This window comes from Schistocerca piceifrons, chromosome 6, assembly GCF_021461385.2.
Source record: "Schistocerca piceifrons isolate TAMUIC-IGC-003096 chromosome 6, iqSchPice1.1, whole genome shotgun sequence".
Classification (NCBI taxonomy): domain Eukaryota; kingdom Metazoa; phylum Arthropoda; class Insecta; order Orthoptera; family Acrididae; genus Schistocerca; species Schistocerca piceifrons.
Window position 1 is genome coordinate 367,378,292 of NC_060143.1, and position 27,480 is coordinate 367,405,771.

The 27,480-nt window shown below is 39.5% G+C and overlaps 1 protein-coding gene across 1 annotated transcript in view; it reads right to left on the reverse strand.

Moving 5' to 3' along the window:
- The window catches only part of LOC124802490 (low-density lipoprotein receptor-related protein 1), a 735,000-nt gene that overhangs the window by 196,344 nt on the left and 511,176 nt on the right, over nt 1-27,480 (reverse strand). Inside the window, exons 33-34 of the mRNA XM_047263305.1 lie at nt 7,524-7,655; nt 3,301-3,581 (exon numbers count right to left, since the gene is read on the reverse strand). Coding sequence (XP_047119261.1) covers nt 3,301-3,581; nt 7,524-7,655 — 413 coding nt within the window. The remainder of the gene's footprint in view (nt 1-3,300; nt 3,582-7,523; nt 7,656-27,480) is intronic.

A 27,480-nucleotide genomic window follows, 5' to 3' on the forward strand; every position in this document is an offset into this window, starting at 1 on the left:
TGAAATCTTACAGGATTATGGTCAGATGAATAATGAGACCAAGCTACTGGACCTCCTTGAGCAGAACATTGCTCATTAAATGTTTGTTGCCGTATATCCACAAATCTAATGTGCACTCTTTTTTTTTTTTTACTGCATGCAGTATTCAAAATTGGGGTGCACATAAGATTCAATGGTGCATTAGATTCGATTACAAACTTAAATCTATTGTTCATCAGCAACATAATTGAAATTTAGGTGTTGTTCCTTAAATCACAATGCATTGTTGTGATTTTCAACTTTGTTACATTACGACTGGCTTATACCGCATAGTGTGTTTACATAAGGTAGTCACAAAATCAAAGGCAAGCAGAGAACACTGCATGATGCTACTTTCAAATGTAAAGTAATTCTTTATATAAAAAATGATAACAGGAGGGTGGGACAAGAGTTCAATGTAGCTAAGAGTAACATCCACTTATGGGAGATACGGAAATTGATATTATTTGCAACTGCTGCAACTAGAAAAAAATTCACTGGCCCTCACAAAGGAATACACCCCGTTGTTGAAGTAAAAGTTTTGAAATTTGTCCATGAAAGGAGGAAGAATGGGAAACCTATGACTAGTGACACCATAAGAAACAAAGCAAAAGAGGTGGCTGTAGTTCTTAATATACCAAGGTAAGAGTTTAAGGCTAGACACGGATGGGCTGATCACTTTATGAAATGGGCGGGCTTATTTCTACGATGCTGTACAGATAGTATGCCAAAAGCTTCCACAGGGTTTTGAGAAAACACTTTGGAAAGAGAAGATTTTTTTAGATGGGCCAAATAGGCAATGTCGATAAGCTACCAATTTGGTTTGATATTCTACATTATTACATGACTGATGTGAAGGAGACATAACAAGTTGCTGTCAAAATATCAGGTAGTGAAAAACACTGTTTAACTGTAATGCTGGCAGTCACAGCAGATGCTGCAAACTTTCCAATTTCTTAATCTTCAAGCAGAAAACAAGCCTCAAGACCCCCAAAAACTGCTCCCTGATGACGCCATTTTTCGAAATCCAGGGAGAGTATGGGTGACTGAAACTTTAATGATTGACTTGCTCTGAAACATATGGGAACTCCATCCTCATAGACTTTCCAAATTACCATCAATACTTTATCTTTATGCATTTCATGGACATCTCCCTGACAATGTAAAAAACAACATCCACAGCCTACCCAATGATCTTCTTGTTATTTCTGGAGAAATGACTTCTGTGTTAGAATCCCCAGGTATTAGTACAAATAAACCTTTTAAAGGTTATGGTCAGGAACAGTGCAACAAATGACTTTGCAAACCAAACCATGAACTGACACCGACATGAAAAATTAAGCATGCTGCCTGCACCCCACATTCTTGCATAATGAGTTTCAGCTACCAGGAAAAGCATAAAAGCACCAATGATCATAAAATCATTCAAGAAATGCTGTATTTTAAATTCCCTAGATGGCAGTGTAGATGGTGTACTCTGGAATAACACTGAGGATGATGCGGAAAGAGGAAATGAATCTGTTTCTGATGCAGACTCCTCAGAGAATATTAGTAATGGTGACATTTTGAATAACAATGTGTAATGCTCAAAAATTACAGCAGGTTTGTTTGCACGTCATGTATGTAACCAAGCTGGGCATTGTTTTATGATAATGACTTTGTCACTTAACAATAGGTCACCGAAAATTGTTGTTGTTTTGACTGTTTATGTATACATCCATTGTTGTGTAAAATAAATGTAGCATACCAGTGATGTGCCAACAAGCTCTTTATTAATGATTTTAATTTCTAAAATTGGGGTGCATAATACATTTGATTGTGCATCAGATTTGTGTAAATACATTAGTCACTGCCATATGAGGTGTAGAGAATGAGGTGGTACCCCCACTGTGGACAAACCACATCAGTTGTCTTTCTGCAAGGATAGTGTTCCACCAATAGTGTGAGCAATCTGTCACACAGAAATTGGTTACAACCAGCACATGTTAATTTGTTTAGTAAACTGTGTGGCCTTATGAATCTTTCACCCACAATTCCTGCATACACATTTAAAATAAATCGAACCTGATGCATTGTATTTATGATTGCTTGAGGGATCTGAATTGCCCATACATGATTTGACATGAATAAAATGTCTGCCCTTACAGAACCGACCAACCACAAGAATGTGGTTTGCATCTTCAGCAACTCAAATTCTTTACAGACTTGCTTCACGAATTCCTTGTACTTAATGCAACATTTACTCCATCATATGTGACTTGCAAACTGTGCAAAGGCTATCATGATCCCTTGTGCTTTTGTGAATAAGCAGGTGTCTGCAAGTCACTCGAATATGCCAAAAATTCCTTCAGATGGAATGTGATACAGTGGATGCTGTTAGGGGTGTATGGCATGTGACTATTAATCAATGCCATAAGCTAAACCACAGCAGAATACCATGCCTGTCATTTCCCACATGAAATAATAGGACTCCATTTCACAGTTTACATTGTTCACTCTCCACAGAAACACTAATCTTGTTCTGAGGGCAGCACATCTCCTAACAATAGATATGGAATGCCTAAAGTATGAGACATTTGTTAAGAGCTATGATAACACAATAACAGTTACAGAACTAAGCACAGAGAGAAACACACACAAAAAGAAATGTGTGATTAACACCAACAGGAAGACAGCCCACACCATTCAGTATAGTCAAATCTTGACTAAAGCACATTAGCTCCGAGTTCAACAACTATTTGTTTTCACACATATGTTTACATGACTTTTTATGCCAGGTTTGACCAGTAGTATCTCTTGTAAGAATATTGGACATTTCTTTTAAATTTGCTTTATAAGCTAAAGACATAATCCTCCAAATATTTTAAAATAGCAGGTTGTAATTATCTTATTATAAACCCTTTGAATACATGACAGAGCTTATGAACGAAAGAAGTAACTACATTATAATAAGTTAATGAACTGTTGGCCTATGAGGTTTGCATGTTTCTCATGTATTATGTAGAATAATTAACAAGACAGTATGAATAGAATATTGCTATTTGAAAAGATGCCTCTTCAGACAGCTCCTCAAAGAAGCCTTCATAAGGGGACAACTTACTGATCTGAGGACCCAAAAATCACCTACTTTTTATTTTATTTATTCTTGGTAATGTAGTGATTTAACTCCTTCTTCAATAAGCTAATAACTGTTAGTCTTATAGTAGCAACTGTTAGCAACTACTTACAGAAGAACTATTCCAATTCATAAACCAAAATACATAACAGAACACATTAACACACCTGATAATCAATAGCAATATCGTTGACATGGATGGTAGTGTCATTTAAGAGAATTATTCGATCAGAACCATCAAGTCTGGAACGTTCCAACCTTGGTTCTTTGCCTATATCACTCCAGAAAAGGAATCCTGCAACTGGGTCAACGGCAATGGCTGCTGGCCTCGACAGATTGCCATTTATCAAAACATAGCGACATGAGCCATTTAGTCGGGCCACTTCAATTATATTGAATTTTGGATCAGTCCAGTAAAGGTTTTTGCCAATCCAGTCAACTGCCAACCCTAAAACCAAAAGGAATAACTTGTATTACCAGTAAAAGAGAGGGAAATTACCAATAGCAAATGTCTTAAAGAGACAATGAAACACAGTGTTATCTGAAAACTGTTATATATATATATATATAAAAAAACAAAGATGAGGTGACTTACCGAACAAAAGCGCTGGCAGGTCGATAGACACACAAACAAACACAAACATACACACAAAATTCAAGCTTTCGCAACAAACTGTTGCCTCATCAGGAAAGAGGGAAGGAGAGGGGAAGACGAAAGGAAGTGGGTTTTAAGGGAGAGGGTAAGGAGTCATTCCAATCCCGGGAGCGGAAAGACTTACCTAAGGGGGAAAAAAGGACAGGTATACACTCGCACACACGCACATATCCATCCACACATACAGACACAAGCAGACATATTTAAAGACAAAGAGTTTGGGCAGAGATGTCAGTCGAGACAGAAGTGTAGAGGCAAAGAAGCTGTTGAAAGACAGGTGAGGTATGAGTGGCGGCAACTTGAAATTAGCGGAGATTGAGGCCTGGCGGATGACGAGAAGAGAGGATATACTGAAGGGCAAGTTCCCATCTCCGGAGTTCGGATAGGTTGGTGTTGGTGGGAAGTATCCAGATAACCCAGACAGTGTAACACTGTGCCAAGATGTGCTGGCTGTGCACCAAGGCATGTTTAGCCACAGGGTGATCCTCATTACCAACAAACACTGTCTGCCTGTGTCCATTCATGCGAATGGACAGTTTGTTGCTGGTCATTCCCACATAGAATGCATCACAGTGTAGGCAGGTCAGTTGGTAAATCACGTGGGTGCTTTCACACGTGGCTCTGCCTCTGATCGTGTACACCTTCCGGGTTACAGGACTGGAGTAGGTGGTGGTGGGAGGGTGCATGGGACAGGTTTTGCATCGGGGGCGGTTACAAGGATAGGAGCCAGAGGGTAGGGAAGGTGGTTTGGGGATTTCATAGGGATGAACTAACAGGTTACGAAGGTTAGGTGGACGGCGGAAAGACACTCTTGGTGGAGTGGGGAGGATTTCATGAAGGATGGATCTCATTTCAGGGCAGGATTTGAGGAAGTCGTATCCCTGCTGGAGAGCCACATTCAGAGTCTGGTCCAGTCCCGGAAAGTATCCTGTCACAAGTGGGGCACTTCTGTGGTTCTTCTGTGGGGGATTCTGGGTTTGAGGGGACAAGGAAGTGGCTCTGGTTATTTGCTTCTGTACCAGGTCGGGAGGGTAGTTGCGGGATGCGAAAGCTGTTTTCAGGTTGTTGGTGTAATGATTCAGGGATTCCGGACTGGAGCAGATTCGTTTGCCACGAAGACCTAGGCTGTAGGGAAGGGACCGTTTGATGTGGAATGGGTGGCAGCTGTCATAATGGAGGTACTGTTGCTTGTTGGTGGGTTTGATGTGGACGGATGTGTGAAGTTGGCCATTGGACAGGTGGAGGTCAACGTCAAGGAAAGTGGCATGGGATTTGGATTAGGACCAGGTGAAACTGATGGAACCAAAGGAGTTGAGGTTGGAGAGGAAATTCTGGAGTTCTTCTTCACTGTGAGTCCAGATCATGAAGATGTCATCAATAAATCTGTACCAAACTTTGGGTTGGCAGACTTGGGTAACCAAGAAGGCTTCCTCTAAGCGACCCATGAATAGGTTGGCGTACGAGGGGGCCATCCTGGTGCCCATGGCTGTTGCCTTTAATTGTTGGTATGTCTGGCCCTCAAAAGTGAAGAAGTTGTGGGTCAGGATGAAGCTGGCTAAGGTGATGAGGAAAGAGGTTTTAGGTAGGGTGGCAGGTGATCAGCGTGAAAGGAAATGCTCCATCGCAGCGAGGCCCTGGACGTGCGGAATATTTGTGTATAAGGACGTGGCATCAATGGTTACAAGGATGGTTTCCTGACCCACAGAGAGAGAGAGAGAAGGGAAGAGAGAGAGAGAGAGAGAGAGAGAGAGAGAGAGAGAGAGAGAGAGAGAGAGAGCAGGAGTGTCATGATAAAGTGTGGATTTACAGATTGTGGTAGCTAAACATTGTCAAGAAGCAATTGCAATAACAAAAAGTTGTGAAAAAAATTGTTTAACAACATTTTTTCCAAAATGGTACGCTTTCATGTGGCTATTCTCTATTTTTAAAATTACTATTCATAAGAGAAACACCCAATTATAAAAAATAAGGCAGAACAAAATTATTTGAGTGAAAACTTTCTATATTCCAAGAATTTTTACTACTGAATAATTTATTCTTAGCCTGTTTCTGAATGATTTAAGATTATTTAATACAATGCACATGATTCAACATAACGCCTTGAGCCTTCCAAGAGCATATTGCATTTTAGGATACTGAAAAAAAAGCTGGAGAAGAAAAAGTGAAGGAAAGTACCAGAACAATAAACTCTAAACAGGTGTGGAGTGTCACAAAAACATGTGATGAATGCCTCAACAAAATTCTAAAAACTTGAATGTTTAGTTAGGTTCTGTTATGAAGAACAGAGAGAACTTCTTCCTGATGCCACTTGGTAAGTGCTCACTGTTTCAATAAACTTGCAAAGTGTTCAATACACAACTTTAGAAAAGTAAGTAGCAAAACTATGTCACCTTAGCTTAAGACTTATCAGGCCTTTTAGTTTCAGTGAGTGCCTTCATTGGGATGACAGTACCTGATTGTCTGTGTCTATCTTGACTGTCATTATAACTCTATAGAGAATATAATAATGAGAGTTCCCAATAGCAACTAAATGATTTCAAACTGAGTATGGTCTTGCCTTTGGTTATGATGCTTTGGGAAAATTTTACTTATCTCCATTGTGAGTCATCCATGCACTTACCAGGAGATTATCTTGCATTAAAAATATTCTGTTTCTTGAATAGCTTTGGTGTCATGAATAATCAATAACCTTCATATATGTTTCAAACTCAACTGACTTAAAACACCAATGGAACTATCTAGATCACCAAATATGTGCTGGCTATTGTATTGTTTCAGTCCAATATTCTCAACCTTTGCTCTCACTTCTTTACAAATAAGATGAAACTTACACTGACCAATCTGCACCAAATTTACACACACACACACACACACACACACACACACACACATTCACTCAGATACAGAGGACGCAAAAACTAGGTTTCAAACCAGAGGTTCTCTCACCTGCCATATAGTTTCTTCTTTTGTAGATGACAAAGCCTTAGGTTCTAAAACCTGGTATCGGCATTGCCTTTTTGTAAGGGTAATTTTTTATGCTACTTAATGAAACCTATGATTTTCCGACTTTATTTAAATGGCTTGATATTACAATAACAACGAAAACATTTACAAATACTGTGCAACTGTGCACACTTTTCTTCCACAGCACCTCCACTCCAGTCCGACTGAATTATTCTCTCTCTCTCTCTCTTTATTCTTCTCCATAATTATCATTCACCCATTTGTACAACATCTAACAGGGCATGAGCCTTTATTTCCAATTGTCTATATATCCATGACTCTCTTCTCTTTGTATCTGCAGATAAAAACTCATATTACTGCTGGTTTGAAATCTATAATGTTTAAGGGGCTGCAATGAATGCACAACAGTGCTGCACCAAGTTCTCTTTTTGTAAATAATAAACTCAAGCTTACAGAAGCTAAACTCAAGCTTACAGAAGCTAAATTATTAGTATAGCATTACACTTTTTGTTCAGAAAATTTTTACCATAGTCACTATTTCAATGCACAAAATACTGACTACAATACATCTTCAGTTAAGATAGAAATACTATTTAAACCTATAAATAAAAATTCTTTTCTGAAGAACTGTTCTTTTCTGAAGAACTGTTATTTAATGAACTCATATATGGCATCTTTCAGAAAAGCAGAAACAAATCCACACAACTAATAGTTTTATAAAGTGAATCATAAAATTAGATAAAGTTGTAAATGCTGATTAAAACAGCTTACCTGATATCCAGTCAATAGGAATATTCTCAATAGATTCAAAGTGTTCCACAACTTCTTCTCTGCCTGTGCCATCACGACGGATTCTTGTAACTGTTCCATGGTCACTGTCAGCCCAGTACAGGTAATCTTCAGCTGTGAAAATTGAAAAATTATTGACTGTAAAACAAACGCCCACAAAAATGTTTTGTTACAAAAGTCTTCAGATACTAATCATGGAATACTACTGAACAATATGGATAGCTTTTTATTGTTACTTCATCACTAGTTTCAGTTTGTACATCATCATGAGACACTTTAACCACTTAGGAACGACAACGTCACAATAAGTGGACCAAAGGCACCAGTCAACACTATGTACATTTTAAGCAATTGTCCATTATGTATTTTAAACTGTCACATGAGTACAGAACCAAAAGGTTGTTTGCTGAAAATGTTTTCTGGTAGACATAAAGGAAATGTGGTCACTGGGAATACTTAAACGGTCATCTCAGTTAGATAAAAAGATGAACAAGATGGTGGAAGAAATCAAATTATTATTTGAGTGGTTGGAGGAAGTAAAAATTGAAACAAAGTAGAGGACAGACCACAGTTTGAAGTAAAGACCCTAATAAAATTCCCTGTGCAGTACTAAATTTTGAACATATCTACACTGAAGAGCCAAAGAAACTGGAAGATTTGCCTAATATCTTGTAGGGCCACTATGAGCATGCAGAAGTGCCGCAACAAGATGTGGCATGGACTCGACTAATGTCTGAAGTAGTACTACAAGGGGGTGGAGATCTCTTCTGAATAGCATGTTGCAAGGCATCTCACATGGATTGATGAGGCAACATGTTTCCAGTCATCAACAGTACAATGTCAGTGTTGACGAGCCCAGGTAAAGCTTTGTGTCGTACAATCATCAAGGGTACACAAGTGGGCCTTTGGCTGCAAAAGCCCATATCGATGATTTTTCGTTGAATGGTTCACACGCTGATGCTTGTTGATGGCCCAGCACTGAAATCTGCAGCAATCTGCAGAAGGATTGCACTTCTGTCATGTTGAATGATTCTCTTCAGTTGTCGTTGGTCCCATTCTTGCAGGATCTTTTTCCGCCCACAATGTGTCGGAGATTTGATGTTTTACTGGATTCCTGATATTCACAGTAAACTCATGAAATGATCATATGGGAAAATTCCCACGTCATCACTACCTCTGAGATGCTGTGGCCCATCACTTGTGCGCCGACAGTAACACCACATTCAAACTCCCTTAAATCTTTGTTGTTGTTGTCGTCTTCAGTCTAGAGACTGGTTTGATGCAGCTCTCCATGCTACTCTATCCTGTGCAAGGTTCTTCATCTCCCAGTACCTACTGCAAACTTAATTCTTCTGAATCTGTTTAGTGTATTCATCTCTTGGTATCCCTCTGTGATTTTTACCCTCCACGCTGCCCTCCAATAATAAATTGGTGATCCCTTGATGCCTCAGAATATGCCCTACCAACCGATCCCTTCTTCTAGTCAAGTTGTGCCACAAATTTCTCTTCTCTCCAATTCTATTCAATACCTCCGCATTAGTTATGTGATCTACCCATCTAATCTTCATCATTCTTCTGTAGCACCACATTTCGAAAGCTTCTATTCTTTTCTTGTCTAAATTATTTATCGTCCATGTTTCACTTCCATACACGGCTACACTCCATGCAAATACTTTCAGAAACAACTTCCTGACACTTAAATCTATACTCGATGTTAACAAATTTCTCTTCTTCAGAAATCCTTTCCTTGCCATTGCCAGTCTTCATTTTATATCCTCTCTACTTCGACCATCATTAGTTATTTTGTTCCCCAAATAGCAATACTCATTTACTACTTCAAGCGTCTCATCCTGCAATTGTAGCAGCAGTAACCAATCTAACAACTTTGCCACACACTTGTTGACTTATAAAGGGTTTGCCAACCACAGTGCCACATTCTGCCTGTTTTCATATCTCTGTATTTGAATATGCATGCCTATATCAGTTTCTTTGGTGCTTCAGAGTAAATCTCAAAAGAAATTATGTGAAATAATACAGGAGCTATTCTGCCTGTCGCAACTGTAATGAAAACTTAATTGGACCAGATATGTTTTGCTGTTTGAAAGCATCTTCAGTGGTCTATTTTGTGGCTCCTACTGACCACTGAAGATGCATTAAATAAAATGAAATGTTTCTGGTCCAAATAAGGCTTTATTACAATTTCAAAAGACCAGATAATGCCAGTATTACTTTAAAATTGTGACTGTGGAAGAGAGGCCTTGAAAACAAAAGAAATTATAAAGTAGACAGGTATGGCTGTGACAACGTGACTATTTTTAAACAAAGAAAATAATAACATAGACAGTATGCCAGTGGATCACAACTCAAAAAGACATACTTCATATTTGCTTCTACATCTATGTCTACATATACATCTATCAATGTGTGTGTGAGTTGCATTTGCATGAGTGTGTACGTGTGTGTTTGTCATCTAATTTTGACGAAGGCCTTACTGGCCGAAAGTTATATTTGTGACAGTCTTTTTGTTGTGCCCATCTGTGGCTCAGTATCTCCGCTATATGATGAGTGGCAACTTTCCTTTTCACAAATATTGTTGCATATACATCTAAATACATACTCCACAAACCACTATATTGTGTGCGGCAAAGGGTCTCCTGTATCAGTCTTAGTTTTGTCCTTTCCTGTTCCACTCACGGACATAGCTAGGGGCAAGTCTGTAGGCCTCCGTATGAGCCCTAATGTCTTTTATCTTACCTTTGTGGCCTTTATGCAAAATGTATGTTAGCTGGCACAGGATCATTATGCAGTAAGCTTCAAATGCTGGTTCTCTCAATTTTCCCAATAGTGTTCCTTGAAAATAATGTCGTCTTCCATCCAGGGTTTTGCATTTGAGTTCCTAAGCATCTCCATAGCACTTGCTATGGTAACCGGTAACAACTCTAGCAGGTTGCCTCTGAACTGTTTCGATGTCTCCCTTTAATCTGACATAGTGTGGACCCCAAACACTTAAGCTGTACTCAAGAATAGGTCACACTAGTGTCCTATATGCAGCCTCCTTTACAGATGAACCACACTTTCCTAAAATCCTGCCAATAAACCCAAGCCGACAATTCATCTTCTGAATCACAATCCTCACATGCTATTCCATTTCGCTTTGCAATGTTATGTCCAGATATTTGTATGACATGATTACATCAAGCAGGACACTACTAATTCTGTATCCAAATATATGGATTTGTTTTTCCTATACATCTGCATTCATTACGTTTTTCTACATTTAGAGCTGGCTGCCATTCATCATACCAACCAGAAATTTTGTCTCCACAGCACCATCAGCAAACAACCACAGATTCCTGCCCACCCTGTCTGCCAGATAATATATGCATTTAAAAAATATAGCAATATTCTATCACGCTCCCCTGGGGCACTCCTGATGATACGCTTCTCTCTGATGAACACTCGCCATTGAGGACAACATACTGGGTCCTACTACTTAAGAAGTTTTGCAGCCTCTTGCACATCTGTGTACCTATTCTGTATGGTCACATCTTCATTAACAGTCTGCACTCTGCACTGAGGTACCATGTCAAATGCTTTTTGGAAATTTAGAAGTATGGAATCTGCCTGTGCCCTTCATCCACAGTTCACACTATATCATGTGAGAAAGGGGCAAGCTGAGTTTCACAAAAGCAATGATTTCTAAAACAATGCTCATTCATGGACATAAGTTTTTCAGTCTCTAGGAAATTTATTATATGTTCAAACTCTATATATGTTCTAGAATTCTGCAGCAAATCTTTGAAAGAGTCTCAAACGAATTTTGAAAAATACACAGGACATTTAAGAAGCTTCTCATACACATGTCCATACCTACACATATTGTATTCAAGTAAAACTATCACTATACTTACAGAAATATAGTACAAGAGCACATCAGATGCAAACTAACATGTTGTTACTAATGTCAATGTGATATGTTATCAGTCTCTCATAGTGAGATGGAAAAATTTGCAATCTTATTCATGTGCTATGAAACTACAGAAACTGCCTCACTAGCTTATCTTAACATATTTATTACGGGAAAAGTCAACCACTCCCTACGTTAGATTGAATATGGAAGGCCAAATTATATTGTCTTTCATCTTTATTTTTCAACGCATCACATTAACAATAGTACATGGATGGTGTGCTAGATGTTGGCTATTGTATCTAGCATTCTATCAAACAAAGATTTGCAGATAAAGTGAAACTCTTTTTGCAGAATTTCTTCAGCTGTGGATGTAAGTACCCACAACTTCAACATGCACTACAGTTTAGGACAACTGTAATAACAGAAGTAATCGAAACATAACAGAAAAGACCAAGAACTGCATTACATCTAACTTGCAAAAGGTATAATCTACAAAAATGAAAGCCAAATGAAACATTCAGTATCTGCATTTTGCAATGTACTATCTAACTTTCTTTGGTCACCAGTTCAAACCCTGAAACCAGCAATTATTTACTGTTTAGAATTTATCATTTCTAGAAGATTCCTGAAATGTCTCACATTTGTAATGTTTATATTTTCTGGAATATCTTATGTTTGTATAAATAACAAGATTCTGAATATTCGGTGTTTGTATAAATAACAGCACTCTCTGCTCATGAAGTCAGTTCGGTTTTGGCTGTACGTTGGTGTCAGCAATAAATGTGCTTTTAGTTCTATGTGTTATACTTCACTCACAATGTTGTCTTTGAATTTGGATCTGATCATGGTTTTAACAAGACACTGGTGGCTCCATTTAGGCAATGTAGGGGCAGTTGCCTACATAGACAGCAGCCAGAATACAAGCAGTACATTGTTCCTAAGATCCATTTATTCAGGAGACAGATGGATACCAAAACACCAATAAGTAAGTTGCGCACCAGGCATGCATCCGTTTTTCTGCAGACACTGGTCAGGGCCTAACAAAATGGCTGAAAGGAATCAACTGAGTTGCCAAATACAACAAGTGGGATGACTTGATGTGTTTGGCAAATGTGTACATTTACTTCAATGGGACAGCCAAACAGTGGTTCAATGGCTCAATAATTGGGACAAATCACTGGGCAAACTTACATAAACATTTGGCAACAATTGGCAGCAAGTCCACTTAGCAGAATAACAATTGAAGAACAGAGCCTACCTTCATAACATGACAAAAGCTGATAAAATCACACAATGATTAAAGAAGTCAGAGAAGACATGTTCCAAGCTCTTCTCATCCAGAATCCCACAATAACAGAATAATTCATCAAATGGTGCTAGAAAGTCATGAAAAAGCAACAAAATGAGTAAGATGAGACCTCTCTCATAAGTCACAAAGTAAGACAAGAGTACACAAGAGAAAGCAGCCTCGAATGTCAAACTGATACATCAGGAGACAACAGAGAATGTCGAAGAAGATGTGAATCAATCTCTACCATGAATCTGTGCCACAAGCTGAATGTGTCTGGAAGAATGGACTCTGTCAACTTGGACTTACGCTGTGAATGTGAAACAACAACCCAGCTTCCGGCCAATGCAAGTACAACCAAATTCTGTGCAAAGTAGAATGCCCAACAGAAGAAAAGGCATTTGGAGGACAAACAATAACCTGCCAATGTGTTTTCACTGTAGATGCCCTGGACACACTGAATGCTACTGCAGAGAAAGTTCTATTCATGTCAGTCAGCCACAGTTGATTACAATTGAACTCTGGGACAAGCTCATTGCCAATGTGTTTTCACTGTAGATGCCCTGTACACACTGAATGATACTGCAGAGAAAGTTCTATTCATGTCAGTCAGCCACAGTTGATTATAATTGAACTCTGGGACAAGCTCATTGCCACACCCTGGACAAAGTCGCTCCCCAATGCTCCGCAGCAATTTCCCGTTGCCCTACAGAGGTACCAGCCACTTGCTTGGACCCAGACTTCAGGAAAACTACGTGAGGCGACCACCTATGGAGGTGAGGTCATCACAGATGCAAGTCCTCCATGGATGACAGTCACCAAGAAGTCAAGATATCTCACTGACACCATCATCAATGGCCAACATGACAGTGTGCTAGTCGGCTCAAGGGCTTCTGTTTCTGTGATGTTGGGTGCTTATCATCCAACTAAAGAAGCGTATGTTATGTAATACGAAGGTGATGGAGCTGAAAGTCGCAAATGGAAAATATGTCTAGCCAACAGGAACATGTACTGCTAGAGCAACTATCAATGACAGAACACAGTGGTTCAAATTTTCTGACTTATTGAATTTGTAGTCATAATGTAGTTCTTAGATCGATGCATTGAAAGCATCATAGACTGTGGAAGATCAGAGCTCCAGACTTATTAAACTACTTCAATGAGCACACATAATAGTGATTGTTCTGGGCAGCTGTTTGCTGTTGCAGACATTGATATCATGCCATCATCAGTGAGAAGAGTTTCAGTGATCAGCTGAGATGTTTGGTTCAACTGTGAAGCTTCTGTCAATTTCAGAAAGCTACTCAGGCTTACAAAGAAATTCTATATGCCAATAATGATCATAAGCATCATACATGGTCAAGTAGAACTTTTGATCGCTTAGTGTCATGAGCAGCCACAACTCATCCCTTAAGGTATGATCATAGGGACAGCTGAACCATTCAAGAAAGCGCAGCTAAGTGTTACTGATGGAGACTCATATTCCGCTGCCACTATGGATAACACAGAGCAGAAAGCTACTATTAAACTGCCACTAGGATTTAGCCTGATCGAGGAACACCATCAGTGCATGATAAACATTCCACGTCAATTTTGGATGCTTTCTGATCCAGAGTGGGGAAAAGTCAGATGAAATAGCCCATGGTAAAACACAATATCAATACTGGGGATCATCCATCAATCAGGCAGCATTCATATAGTTTTTCCAACTAAATGATGGATAATCCGGAAGGAAGTGGCAAAGATGCTGCATGATGATGTCACTGACCCTTTAGAGAGTCCTTGGTCCTTCCTTACAGTCCTTATAATGAAGAAGGACTGCCTTTATAACTCCTGACAGCCTTTATGAACTCAAAGTTATGTCGTTTTGACTGTCACCTTTGAATGTATTAGTACAGCCTGCTTCAACACCTTAAATGTACGATATGTCATTGCTGTCTGGAAGACATTCTTTTAAACACATTTGAAGAATATCTCAGCCTCACAACAACCATGTTGAAGTGTGTTGAGACTGCAGGCCTCCACCCAAATCTGAGAAGTGCCTTTCATCACCCATGAAATAAAGACCCAATGGCATCTAGTGAATGGTGACTCAGTCTGTCCCAATCCAAAGAAAATAAGAGCAGTCATACAATTTCTGATTCCTCAGCACATTCATGATGTGTGATGTTTTCTTGGAAAGTGCTCATACTACCAACAACTCATAAATGATTTCTGTATCAAGGCACATCATTTGCAAGAACTGCAGTAGGGTAACACCAAATTTTCCTGGAACAATGTGTAACAAAGATCTTTACTTGTCCTTAAGGTGATGCTACCATCATCTTCAGTCCTAGCATTGTATCACGAGAATGCCGAGGCAGGACCTCACACTGACACTAGAGGATATGGGATAGGTGCATATTCAGGAGGATGCTGAAACGATGACAGTTCATGCTTTCAGGGAACTCTCTAAGCCCAAGAAGAACTATTTTACAACCGAGAAAGAGTGCCTCGCAGTGGTTTGGCCAATTAACAAGTTCTGACTGTACTTATTTGGCAAACCATTCACTGTTTAGAGGGACCACCTTTCTTTATGGTGGCTAACTAGCATGAAGGATCCGTTGAGATGACTGGCACAGATCCGTTGTGTCGACTGGCAAGTCGGGCACTGAGGCATAAGCAGTACGATATCAAAGTGGTGTACAAAAGTGAATGCAAGCACAATGATACCAACTGACTTTCAAAGATTCCTTTGGCAGAACACAGCAGCTTGGATGAAATCTCGGTCATCACTGCATAAAAGGACATCCTTCTTGAAGAGAGGGAGTACTGAAAACTAGAGGAGGACGACGAACCAACCATGGGAAAATTTCAATTATTTAATGGAGCAGCATATAAGAGGAACTATGATCCAATGGGGAAGAAATGGTTGCTCATTCCAGTCCGTCTACAACCAGCTATTCTGGACTATTTCCACAACACTCTAACATCTGGTCACCTGGGATTTATGGAGACTCTAGACAGAATCAGACGCATGTATTACAGACCAGATCTGTACCAGTCACTTATGACACTATGTGAGCCATTGTAAGGAATATAAATGATGGAAGCAAGTGCCAAAGTTATCTCTGGGGCATCTTATACCAATTCTGGCTGCAGCAACAACATTCAACTGAACTGTATTCGACCTCTTGGAGAGGTTACTGAAGGGGACAAATGACAATCAATAGATAATAGTGCGGACCCACTACCTCACCTGCTGTGCTGCCACCAAAGCTGTGCTGACTGCTGAGGCTCCAGAAACTGTAGAAGACATCATTTTGACGCATGGAGCATCCTGCATGATGATCTCTGATCCCGGAAAAACTTCGAAGTCAGAACTAGTATCAGAGGTAATTTCACATTGTTACATCACCCATAGGATGACAACTGCCTACCATTTGCAAATAAATGGCCTCACAGGATACTTCAATAAGACTTTGGCAGGTATTCTATTGATGAACATTGATGTTGAACAGAAAGACTGGGGTAAAATATTGTCTCCTGTGACATTCACTCACAGCAGAGTGGAGCAAGACCATATGGGCTTCACACTATTTTTTCTGCTTCATGGTCACAAGACTGAAATGACAATGGGTACTTTGATCACATTTTGACTGGGCAGTACTGGGGATGACTAAGTGAAATATCTTGTCACCAGGATCAAAGAAACAAGGTAGCTAGCTCATATATGGATCTTTATCACCCAGGAGGAAAATTGTTGTTTTTGTTGTTGCGGTCTTCAGTCCTGAGACTGGTTTGATGCAGCTCTCCATGCTACCCTATCGTGTGCAAGCTTCTTCTCCCAGTACTTACTGCAACCTACATCCTTCTGAATCTGCTTAGTGTATTCATCTCTTGGTCTCCCTCTACAATTTTTACCCTTCACGCTGCCCTACAATACTAAATTTGTGATACCTTGATGCCTCAGAACATGTCCTACTAATTGGTCCCTTCTTTTTGCCAAGTTGAGCGACAAACTCCTCTTCTCCCCAATTCTATTCATTACCTCCTCATTAGTTATGTGATATACCCATCTAATCTTCAGCATTCTTCTGTAGCACCACATTTCGAAAGCTTCTATTCTCTTCTTGTCCAAACTATTTATTGTCCACGTTTCACTTCCATACATGGCTACACTCCATACAAATACCTTCAGAAACACCTTCCTGACACTTAAATCTATACTCGATGTTAACAAATTTCTCTTCTTCAGAAACGCTTTCCTTGCCATTGCCAGTCTACATTTTATATCTTCTCTACTTCGACTATCATCAGTTATTTTGCTCCCCAAATAGCAAAACTCCTTTAATACTTTAGGTGACTCATTTCCTAATCTAATTCCCTCAGCATCACCCAACTTAATTCGACTACATTCCATTATCTTCATTTTGCTTTTGCTGATGTTCATCTTATATCCTCCTTTCAAGACACTGTCCATTCCGTTCAACTACTCTTCCAAGTCCTTTGCTGTCTCTGATAGAATTACAAAGTCATCGGCGAACCTCAAAGTTTTTATTTCTTCTCCATGGATTTTAATACCTACTCCGAATTTTTCTTTTGTTTCCTTTACTGCTTGCTCAATATACAGATTGAATAACATTGGGGAGAGGCTACAACCCTGTCTCACTCCCTTCCCAACCACTGCTTCTCTTTCACGCCCCTCGACTCTTTTAACTGCCATCTGGTTTCTGTAAAAATTGTAAATAGTCTTTCGCTCCCTGTATTTTACCCCTGCCACCTTTAGAATTTCAAAGAGAGTATTCCAGTCAACATTGTGAAAAGCTTTCTCTAAGTGTACAAATGCTAGAAACGTAGGTTTGCCTTTCCTTAATCTTTCTTCTAAGATAAGTCGTAAGGTCAGTATTGCCTCACGTGTTCCAATATTTCTACGGAATCCAAACTGATCTTCCCCGAGGTCGGCTTCTACCAGTTTTTCCATTCATCTGTAAAGAATTCGTGTTAGTATTTTAGAGCTGTGACTTTTTAAACTGATAGTTTGGTAATTTTCACATCTGTCAACACCTGCTTTCTTTGGGATTGGAATTATTATATTCTTCTTGAAGTCTGAGAGTATTTCGCCTGTCTCATACATCTTGCTCACCAGATGGTAGAGTTTTGTCAGGACTGGCTCTCCCAAGGCCGTCAGTAGTTCTAATGGAATGTTGTCTACTCCCAGGACCTTGTTTCGACTCAGGTCTTTCAGTGCTCTGTCAAACTCTTCATGCAGTATTGTATCTCCCATTTCATCTTCACCTACATCCTCTTCCATTTCCATAATATTGTCCTCAAGTACATCGCCCTTGTATAGACCCTCCATATACTCCTTCCACCTTTCTGCTTTCCCTTCTTTGCTTAGAACTGGGTTTCCATCTGAGCTCTTGATATTCATACAAGTGGTTCTCTTTTCTCCAAAGGTCTCTTTAATTTTCCTGTAGGCAGTATCTATCTTACCCCTAGTGAGATAAGCCTCTACATCCTTACATTTGTCCTCTAGTCATCCCTGCTTAGCCATTTTGCACTTCCCGTCGATCTCATTTTTGAGACGTTTGTATTCCTTTTTGCCTGCTGCATTTACTGCATTTTTATATTTTCTCCTTTCATCAGTTAAATTCAATATTTCTTCTGTTACCCAAAGATTTCTACCAACCCTCGTCTTTTTCTCCACTTGATCCTCTGCTGCCTTCACTACTTCATCCCTCAGAGCTACCCATTCTTCTTCTACTGTACTTCTTTCCCCCATTCCTGTCAATTGTTCCCTTATGCTCTCCCTGAAACTCTGTACAACCTCTGGTTTAGTCAGTTTATACAGGTCTCATCTCCTTAAATTCCCACCTTTTTGCAGTTTCTTCAGTTTTAATCAACAGTTCGTAACCAATAGATTGTGGTCAGAGTCCACATCTGCCCCTGGAAATGTCTTACAATTTAAAACCTGGTCCCTAAATCTCTGTCTTACCATTATATAATCTATCTGATACCTTCTAGTATCACCAGGATTCTTCCATGTATACAACCTTCTTTCATGATTCTTGAACCAAGTGTTAGCTATGATTAAGTTATGCTCTGCGCAAAACTCTACCAGGCGGCCTCCTCTTTCATTTCTTAGCCCCCCCCATGAACCATGGAGCTTGCCGTTGGTGGGGAGGCTTGTGTGCCTCAGCGATACAGATGGCCATACCGTAGGTGCAACCACAAGAGAGGGGTATCTGTTGAGAGGCCAGACAAACATGTGGTTCCTGAAGAGGGGCAGCAGCCTTTTCAGTAGTTGCAGCGCCACCAGTCTGGATGATTGACTGATATGGCCTTGTAACACTAACCAAAACGGCCTTGCTGTGCTGGTACTGCGGACAGCTGAAAGCAAGGGGAAATTGCAGCCGTAATTTTTCCCGAGGGCATGCAGCTTTACTGTATGGTTAAATGATGATGGCGTCTTCTTGGGTAAAATGTTCCGGAGGTAAAATAGTCCCCCATTCGGATCTCTGGGCGGGGACTACTCAAGAGGACGTCATTATCAGGAAAAAGAAAACAGGCGTTCTACGGATCGGAGTGTGGAATGTCAGATCCCTTAATTGGGCAGGTAGGTTAGAAAATTTAAAAAGGGAAATGGTTAGGTTAAAGTTAGATGTAGTGGGAATTAGTGAAGTTCGGTGGCAGGAGGAACAAGACTTTTGGTCAGGTGAATACAGGGTTATAAATACAAAATCAAATAGGGGTATTGCAGGAGTAGGTTTAATAATGAATAAAAAATAGGAATATTTGGTGTTTGTATAAATAGCTGTATTCTCCATCCAGTTCTGTTCTGGCTGTATGTTGTGGTCAGTACGAAACATGCTATTAGTTCCAACAGTTGTGTTTCACTGGACCCTGCCTTCGGATTTGGACTTGATCGGGATTTCGACATGACAATATTCTGTTTCATTTTCCATTAATAGAAAAGTAAAAGTATTAGGCATTGTTACCATATCAACCAGTTGGTTGTAAATGCAATAATTTTTATCGCTCGGTCACCAACTAACTGATCTGGTGACGACGCCAGTATTTTCCTATAGCTCGGAAAATGTATGTTTTCAGTCATGAGTTCTCATTCATTATTATTACTCCAAGTACAAGGCCTCAAAGTGTGTAATGGGAAGAAGAAATATGTATTAAAGTAGTGAAGTTTGATGATGCTTATAAGCTTTCAAGCTGACACGTCAATGTTCCATGTTCTGGCTCTGGCTCTACTTGGGCCAGTTGGGCCCACTGATCACTGTGTCATCCACTGCCAACAGCATTATTGGATGTAGTTTGAACAGACATGTGATCAGCATACCAGTCTCCCATCATTGTTGGGTTTCTTGTCCTTGGAACCTCTACCAATTGGTCAAGTAGGCCCTCAGTTATCATCACAAAGCTGAATACCAGTCCTCTGACAAAGAAAAAATCCCTGGCAGTACAAGTAATTGAACCTGGCTGCCCAGTGCATGGCAGACAGCCACATTAACTACTTAGCTATGGAGGTGGACAACCATATTAAATACCCAAGACATATCAACATACTTACCGCATATATTGTTCTCAATGTGAGACTCATTCCTAATAAATGCATTACATGTGGCACATTCATACAAATGAAATGCTGTTATCATCTACTGCAATAGTAGAATGGTCAGCATATCTGACTGCTATGCAAAGAACATGGGTTCAGTTCCTTATGTTACATATGATTTTTCCTTTGTGGGAACACTGGAACAGTTTACAATCAGACTCAAAGACAATGGCACAGCAGTTCGTTTACAGTACATGGTCTGCAACATCTGTTTGAAGAGATGTAAATTAAGTGTGTGAAGAAGGAAGGAACAGTAGTAATGAAATTGAGAGGAAAAACCAGGCAACATAGCCCCGAACTTCACAGAGAAAGAACTGAAAGTGTAGAAAGCTTCAGTCATGTTGAAACTACTGTATCAAACCAGGGAAATGGTGAGTTAGAAATCCAAAACAGAGTGTCAAAAAGTTGAATGTTCTTTTACCAAGTGGGAAATCTAGTTGGGATAAAGCAGTTCCCATAAAAATGCAAACAAACAAAGAATGCTCAAATCATAGCTTCTGCCAATCATGACATAAGGCTTAGAGACCTGCATGTTACCATGAAGAGACATCAACAAACAATAAAACTAAACCCCATCCAAACAGGCCTTGGAAGGCCCAATGTTACTGACCTACTGACATGTCATTCCCAGCCAACAGGCTTCACTGGATACAGGGGAGGGGAGGGGGGGCCATGTGGTCAACACACTGCTCTCAGCTTCTGTGACTGGAGCCTCTACTTCTCAATAAAGTAGCTGCTCATTTGGCTTCACAAGGGCTGAGCAGCAAACTATAAGCATGCAAAATTAAATTGAACAATCTGCTACGCAAACGTGAGATGAAACTGAATTAGAAATGAGTGAATTAAGAACAACATGCAAGTGACTAGCACAATGGAGGAAAGATTATACATTACACAGCTGAAATAGTTTGGATATGTGCAAAAGATGCAAGAGACTAGAACCTCTATACATTACTTGGACATTCCAGAAAAAGGTATCTAGACCAAATAATTGAACACCTTTTCCATGAAGGAGCAACACTGAAAGATGTAAAAGGAGAGAAAGTTTACAGAAACAGATGGAAGCAAATTGTCCACAATATAGCAGAGCCCCCCCCCCCCCCCAATTCAGTACTCGATAACTTGGCAGTCCACATAATTCGGCCATCTGCTTGCAGGGTAGAAAAACCTTTTGTCTTGCATCACACTTCCATTCCTCCACTACATGACTGGCACTGGCACATGCTCAGTATGTCTGGAAGAAGGATATGACAAGTGTGTTAAGTGAATTTGCACAGAAACATTGAAAGAAAGGAAAAGTATGAAGGAAAGCAAATTTTATGAGGTAAATGAAGCACTTTACATTTAGTTTTGCCAAACAAGAGAGAAGGGAATGCCAATTAGTGGGTCAATCTTGCAAGAGAAGGCCTTGAAATTTTATGAATAGTTAAAAAAAACATGATGATCCTAAATTTGTCACAAGCACTGGCTGGCTTGATCATCCAACAATATAGTGTCTGTGGGGGGAAAAGTATCTGGTGACACCAAGGGTATGTCTCAGTTTAAGGAGAAGTTTCAGAAAATTATTGAAGTTGAAGGTTTGAACAAAGAGCAATTGTACAACTGTGATGAAACAGGGTTGAATTATAAACTGTTACCAGCTACAAGTCTTCCTTTCAAGGAAGAATAGTAGTCCGTGGTTTTACGAGGAGCAAGGAGAGGGTTACAATCCTAGCATGTAGTAACACAACAGGTGACCACAAACTAAAACTTGGTCTCATAGGAAAATCAAACAACTCATATGCTTTTAAGCATATTGAAGTGCATAAACTTTCAGTTTGGCACCAAAACCAATCAAATGCCTGGATGAGTGGTGCACTTTTCAAAGAATGGTTTCATAAAGTATTTGTCCAATTGCTTGAGCAATTTTTAACATGTAAAAATCTGCCAAGGAAGGCTATTCTGATTTTGGGCAATGTGTCTTCACACCCAGACACTGAGCAATATTTCTACCACCCAATGTCACAGTGCTATGCCAACCCACAGACCAAGAAAATTTGGGTTAGTCTCAAGAGAAGATATAGGCACAAGCCATTATACTCCTCCTCTCTTTCTGCAAATTATGATTGCCAAGGTCCTATCCAGAAATTAAAGAAAATTGACCTATTGGATGCTGTTGGATAGGAAGCAGACTCCTGGAATGAATTAGAGTGTCACTAAAACCGGTTTGTTTCTGAAGAAAACTTCCTGATCATGAGGGGCATGAGTCCATTGAACATCATGATTAAGAAAATGTGAACTTAATCAACCTCATGAACAAAGTTCCTGGATGTGAAGAGGGCAATGAAACTGAAGTTGAAGAGTGGTTCCAGAATGATACCGAACAAGACATTATGTCCTATGCAGAAATAATTGGGGCTGTTAAAGTTAATGAAGAAATTCACAAAAGTGATGAAGACACTGATGTTGAGTACTCCACTGTACAAGACCCTAAAATATCACATAGTGTAAATCTGCCTTTCAGTATTTTGAACAAGAATGTGCATTGGTAACTGACTTACTGTTCCTTCATCGCCTTCATGATGAAGCACCAAGACACAGAGTGCAATGTGGAAAACAATAAGACATTACAACTTTTTAAAAGTTGGCTTTTTTATTTTCATTAGAGAAAGCTTCATGCCTTTGTAAAGTAATTTTCTGAACTCTGTCTTATCAGGTAAATTACCATATTCATTAACTTTTATTAGTAAAGTCTCTGTGCCTTCATAAAGTAACATTCCTTCACTATAAGGGTAAACTGAAATATTTGTAAGTTACATTTATATACAGTTCAAGTATCAGGTATTTTCTTGAGTTTATTCGGACAATTTGAGTTTTGACTAATAGCATTCTTCATAAACTGCTGTATTCCCAGGCAACAAATAAAAGTTTTTTATGGTGAAAAATATTATTTATTCTTTTTTTAACAGCTTTCCTGATAACCCAACATTTTCACATATTTGGCCCCCTTCTGTCCACCTTAGGCCTACCTGACTCACTTGAGATAGCCGGATGATGATGATGATTGTGATGATGATGAAGGAAGGACAAGGTCTGTCTTCTATAGCTTACTTGGGATAGTTATTTGTGCCAGTGTATGTAAATCATAGCCAGCAATACAATGAATGACAGACACAATGATGTCCAACACCATTGCCTAAATTGTTAATTTATTACAATGGCCAAGAATACATGCTAAAATGACACCAAATCTTGAGTAACTCAAGCATATGGAAAATACAGATGAGTCACAGGTTTTATTTTAATAACACTTTCATTTTAATACTGAGTAAAATGACAGCAGCATTTACCTTAGATGATGCAGACTGTAATCACCAACTTCTACCTGTGTGTGCCACAGCTACTAATGTAAGCCCTTCCTTTAGAATACTGTGTGTTGTGTGTGTGTGTGTGCGTGTGTGTGTGCGTGTGTGTGTTTGTGTACAATACACAGATTTCATTGCCAGGTAGTAACTCTCTTACCACTAGATAGTATGCCTACTTTGAATGGAAAGTCCGCTTTTCTACCACAATCTATCAGATGACAATTCCAGCCATAATAGAATATGACACACAAATTCATCATTGTTATCATTATTATCAACACAATCTCTAGCAAATTAAAATCCACTGGTAATAAAAGCCTCCTCTCAACTTTTTTCTGCATTACTGTCTGTAAAGATATATATCGATGATTCTTCTGCATGTTTCCTAACACCACCTACCTAAATTCCATTATGTCACTGTCTCAACCTATACTTATCTCTTGGAATCTACCAAGGGGAATTTTTGGTCCATCAATCATCCATGAAGTTAAATGTATGTCTTGTTTCCTCTGGGCAGCTGGTGAAGATTTTGCTGAAACAGAGTCTAAAGCTTTCTCAAACCTATGTGCCCTAGATGACAGAATTATACTCATTGCTCCTCTCTATAATTTCATTCACAACTTGCAAATGGCCCACTGCACTAGATCCATTTCTAACACCAGTCTGTTACTTTGCCTAATTAAAATTTAATGTTTTTATACTCAGTTGGTGACAACTTCTGTAATATCTTTTACATCACAGAGATGAAACTTACAGATCTACAGTTTTGTCTTGTGTGGTATTGTCCAATGATTGCATTGCCAACCAAAGCTGGCAACACATACTTATACCACAGACATCAGCAATGTCTCATTGCAATCTGTGATGATGAATGTAAGGTGCTCCTGAAAAGACACACCCTCTCTCTCAGCACTGCTGCATCGTCACATGGAGGTTGACACAGAGCCGAGCATGGACTCGGCTCTGACCAGTTCATGACCATTGCTGAAGCAGTCGACATCCTCTACTCATGACACCAGTGCTATTCAAGTCTCAGATGGAACTGTACCTTTGTAAATGTTGAACTTTTGCTTCAAGAGAGGAGTTGGTAACAGTGCACATTAAGTGACCCTTTACTGTTCAAATACAGATGTAAACATTTGACACACTGCTACAGCAAGGGATTGAATAAAGTCCTCTCCCAGAGCAACCAAACAACCCACAGTTATGACTGGATGATTGTAGTTTTGTCGGGTCGTAACATCTTGTCTGTCTTTGTTCTAGTAAAGGGCACATTTACAGTTTCATCCCAGTTTTTGGAAATAGTCTTCATTCACAAAAAATCAGTAAAACCTTTTGCAACTCAGTTTAGTACAAATTTTCCTCAAACTTTAAACATTTCTTTAGAAATACCATTATCTCCAGGTGCCTTTCCTTTCTTCATACCTAGAATAGCTTGTATAAACATAATCAGGCATAAATTCTGGACTCTCAGTATTTTCATTATCATCCATGTTTCTGACTCATCTCTTGAGCAAGACAAACCCTTAAAAAAATCTTGGAATTCTTGTAAAACTTCTTTTATGTAGCTGTTCCAAGTGACGAAATGAAGTGCCTGCCCAACATACAAAACAAAAGAAAAAATTTGGAGTAGGAATTAAAATCCGTGGAGAAGAAATAAAAACTTTGAGGTTTGCCGAGGATAGTTTAATTCTGTCAGAGACAGCAAAGGACCTGGAAGACCAGTTGAACGGAATGGACAGTGTCTTGAGAGGAGGATGTAAGATGAACATCAACAAAAGCAAAACAAGGATAATGGAACGTAGTCGAATGAAATCAGTTGAAACTGAGGGATTTAGTAGATGAGAGTTGCTATTTGGGGAGCAAAATAACTGATGATGGTCGAAGTAGAGAGGATATGGGCTGGCCATGGCAAGAAAAGCATTTCTGAAGAGAAGAAATTTGTTGATATCGAGTATAGATTTAGGTGTCAGGAAGTCTTTTATGAAAGTATTGGTATGGAGTGTAGCATTTATAATAAATAGTTTAGACAAGAAGAGAATAGAAGCTTTCAAAATGTGGTGCTACAGAAGAATGCTGAAGATTAGATGGGTAGATCATGTAACTAATGAGGAGATACTGAACAGAATTGGGGAGGAGAGGAAATCATGGCACAATCTCACTAAAAGAAGGGTCTGGTTGGTAGAACACATTCTGATGCATGAAGGGACCACCAATTTAGTACTGGAGGGAATAGCGGAGGGTAAAAATCTTAGAGGTAGACCAAGAGATGAATGTACTACGCAGATCCATGAGGATGTAGGTTGAAACAGTTACTCGAAGATGAAGAAGCTTGCACAGGATAGAGTAGCATGGAGAGCTGCATCAAACCAGTCTCTGGACGAAAGACCACAACAACAACAACAACAACCTTCTCACACCCTCTCTAAGACAGCTGCAAATAGTATCATCTAATGCAGCACACTTTCATCATGTTCCTATTATTACTTGCTTTAATATTTTGCTTTCTCTACGTCTACATCTACAGGGTGTACATAAAGTCCAGGAACACTTTCAATTACTTATTGCACAAGAACCAAACATTGTACAAATACCACTGTGTGTCATTTTGAAGTGAAACCCTGAAAGTTTTTTTCATGTATACCGTCACAGCGTAGTTTGGTAATTTGCTGATAGTCAGCGCTAGTTGCAAACATGGCGAGTTCAGGTGTGGAGCGAGCTTTCTGTGTGCTGGAGTTCGACAAAAACAAGTGTGCTACAGCTGTTCAACGCATGTTTAGAACCAAGTGCAGTACAAAGCCACCAACAAGGAGGGCCATTTACCATTTGCTCAACAAATTCATTATGAGGGACTGCTTGTGCCCGGCAAAGAGAAGTGGATGTCCCAGTGTGAGTGAAGCGAATGTAGAGCGCGTATGAGAGACATTCATGAGTCACTCATGGTTCGCATATTGAATGTTTGTAAAAAAACTTCAAGAGTTTCTCATCAAAATGCAATATGTATGACATCTGTACAATGTTCTTGTGCAATAAATAATTGAAAGTGTTCCCAGACTTTATGCACACCCTGTACATCTAAACTCTGCACATCACTATGACATGCATGGCAGAGCATACATCCCATTGCACCAGTTATTAGGGTTTCTTCCTGTTCCATTCACTTAGGAAGTGTGGATGAATGATTGTTTGAATGCCTGTGTGTGTGCAGTAATTATTCTAATCTTATTTTCACAATCCATAAGCGAGCGATACATAGGGGATTGTAGTATATTCATAGGGTAACCATTTCAAGATAGTTCTTGAAACTTTGTTAACAGACTTTCTCAGAATAGTTTATATCTATCTTCAAGAGTCTTCCAGTTCAGTTACTTCAGTATCTCTATGACTCTCTCCCACATACTAAACAAACCTATGACCTCTTGTGCTGCCCTTCTCTGTATACTTTTAATACCTCCTGTTAGTCTTATCTGGTATGGATCCCACACCCTTGAGGAATATTCCAGGATGGGTCACACGAGTGATTTGTAAGCTATCTCCTTTGTAGACTGATTGCATTTTCCCAGCATTCTACCAATCAACCAAAGTCTACCTTCTGTTTTACCCACAACTGAGCCTATATGATGATTCCATTTCATATCCCTGCAGAGTGTTACACCCAGGTATTTGTATGAGTTGGCCGATTCCAACAATGACTCATTGATATTATGGTCATAGGATATATTCCTGAACACTTAAAGCAAGTTGCCAATCTTTGCATCACTTTGAAGTCTTCTCAAGGTCAGACTGAA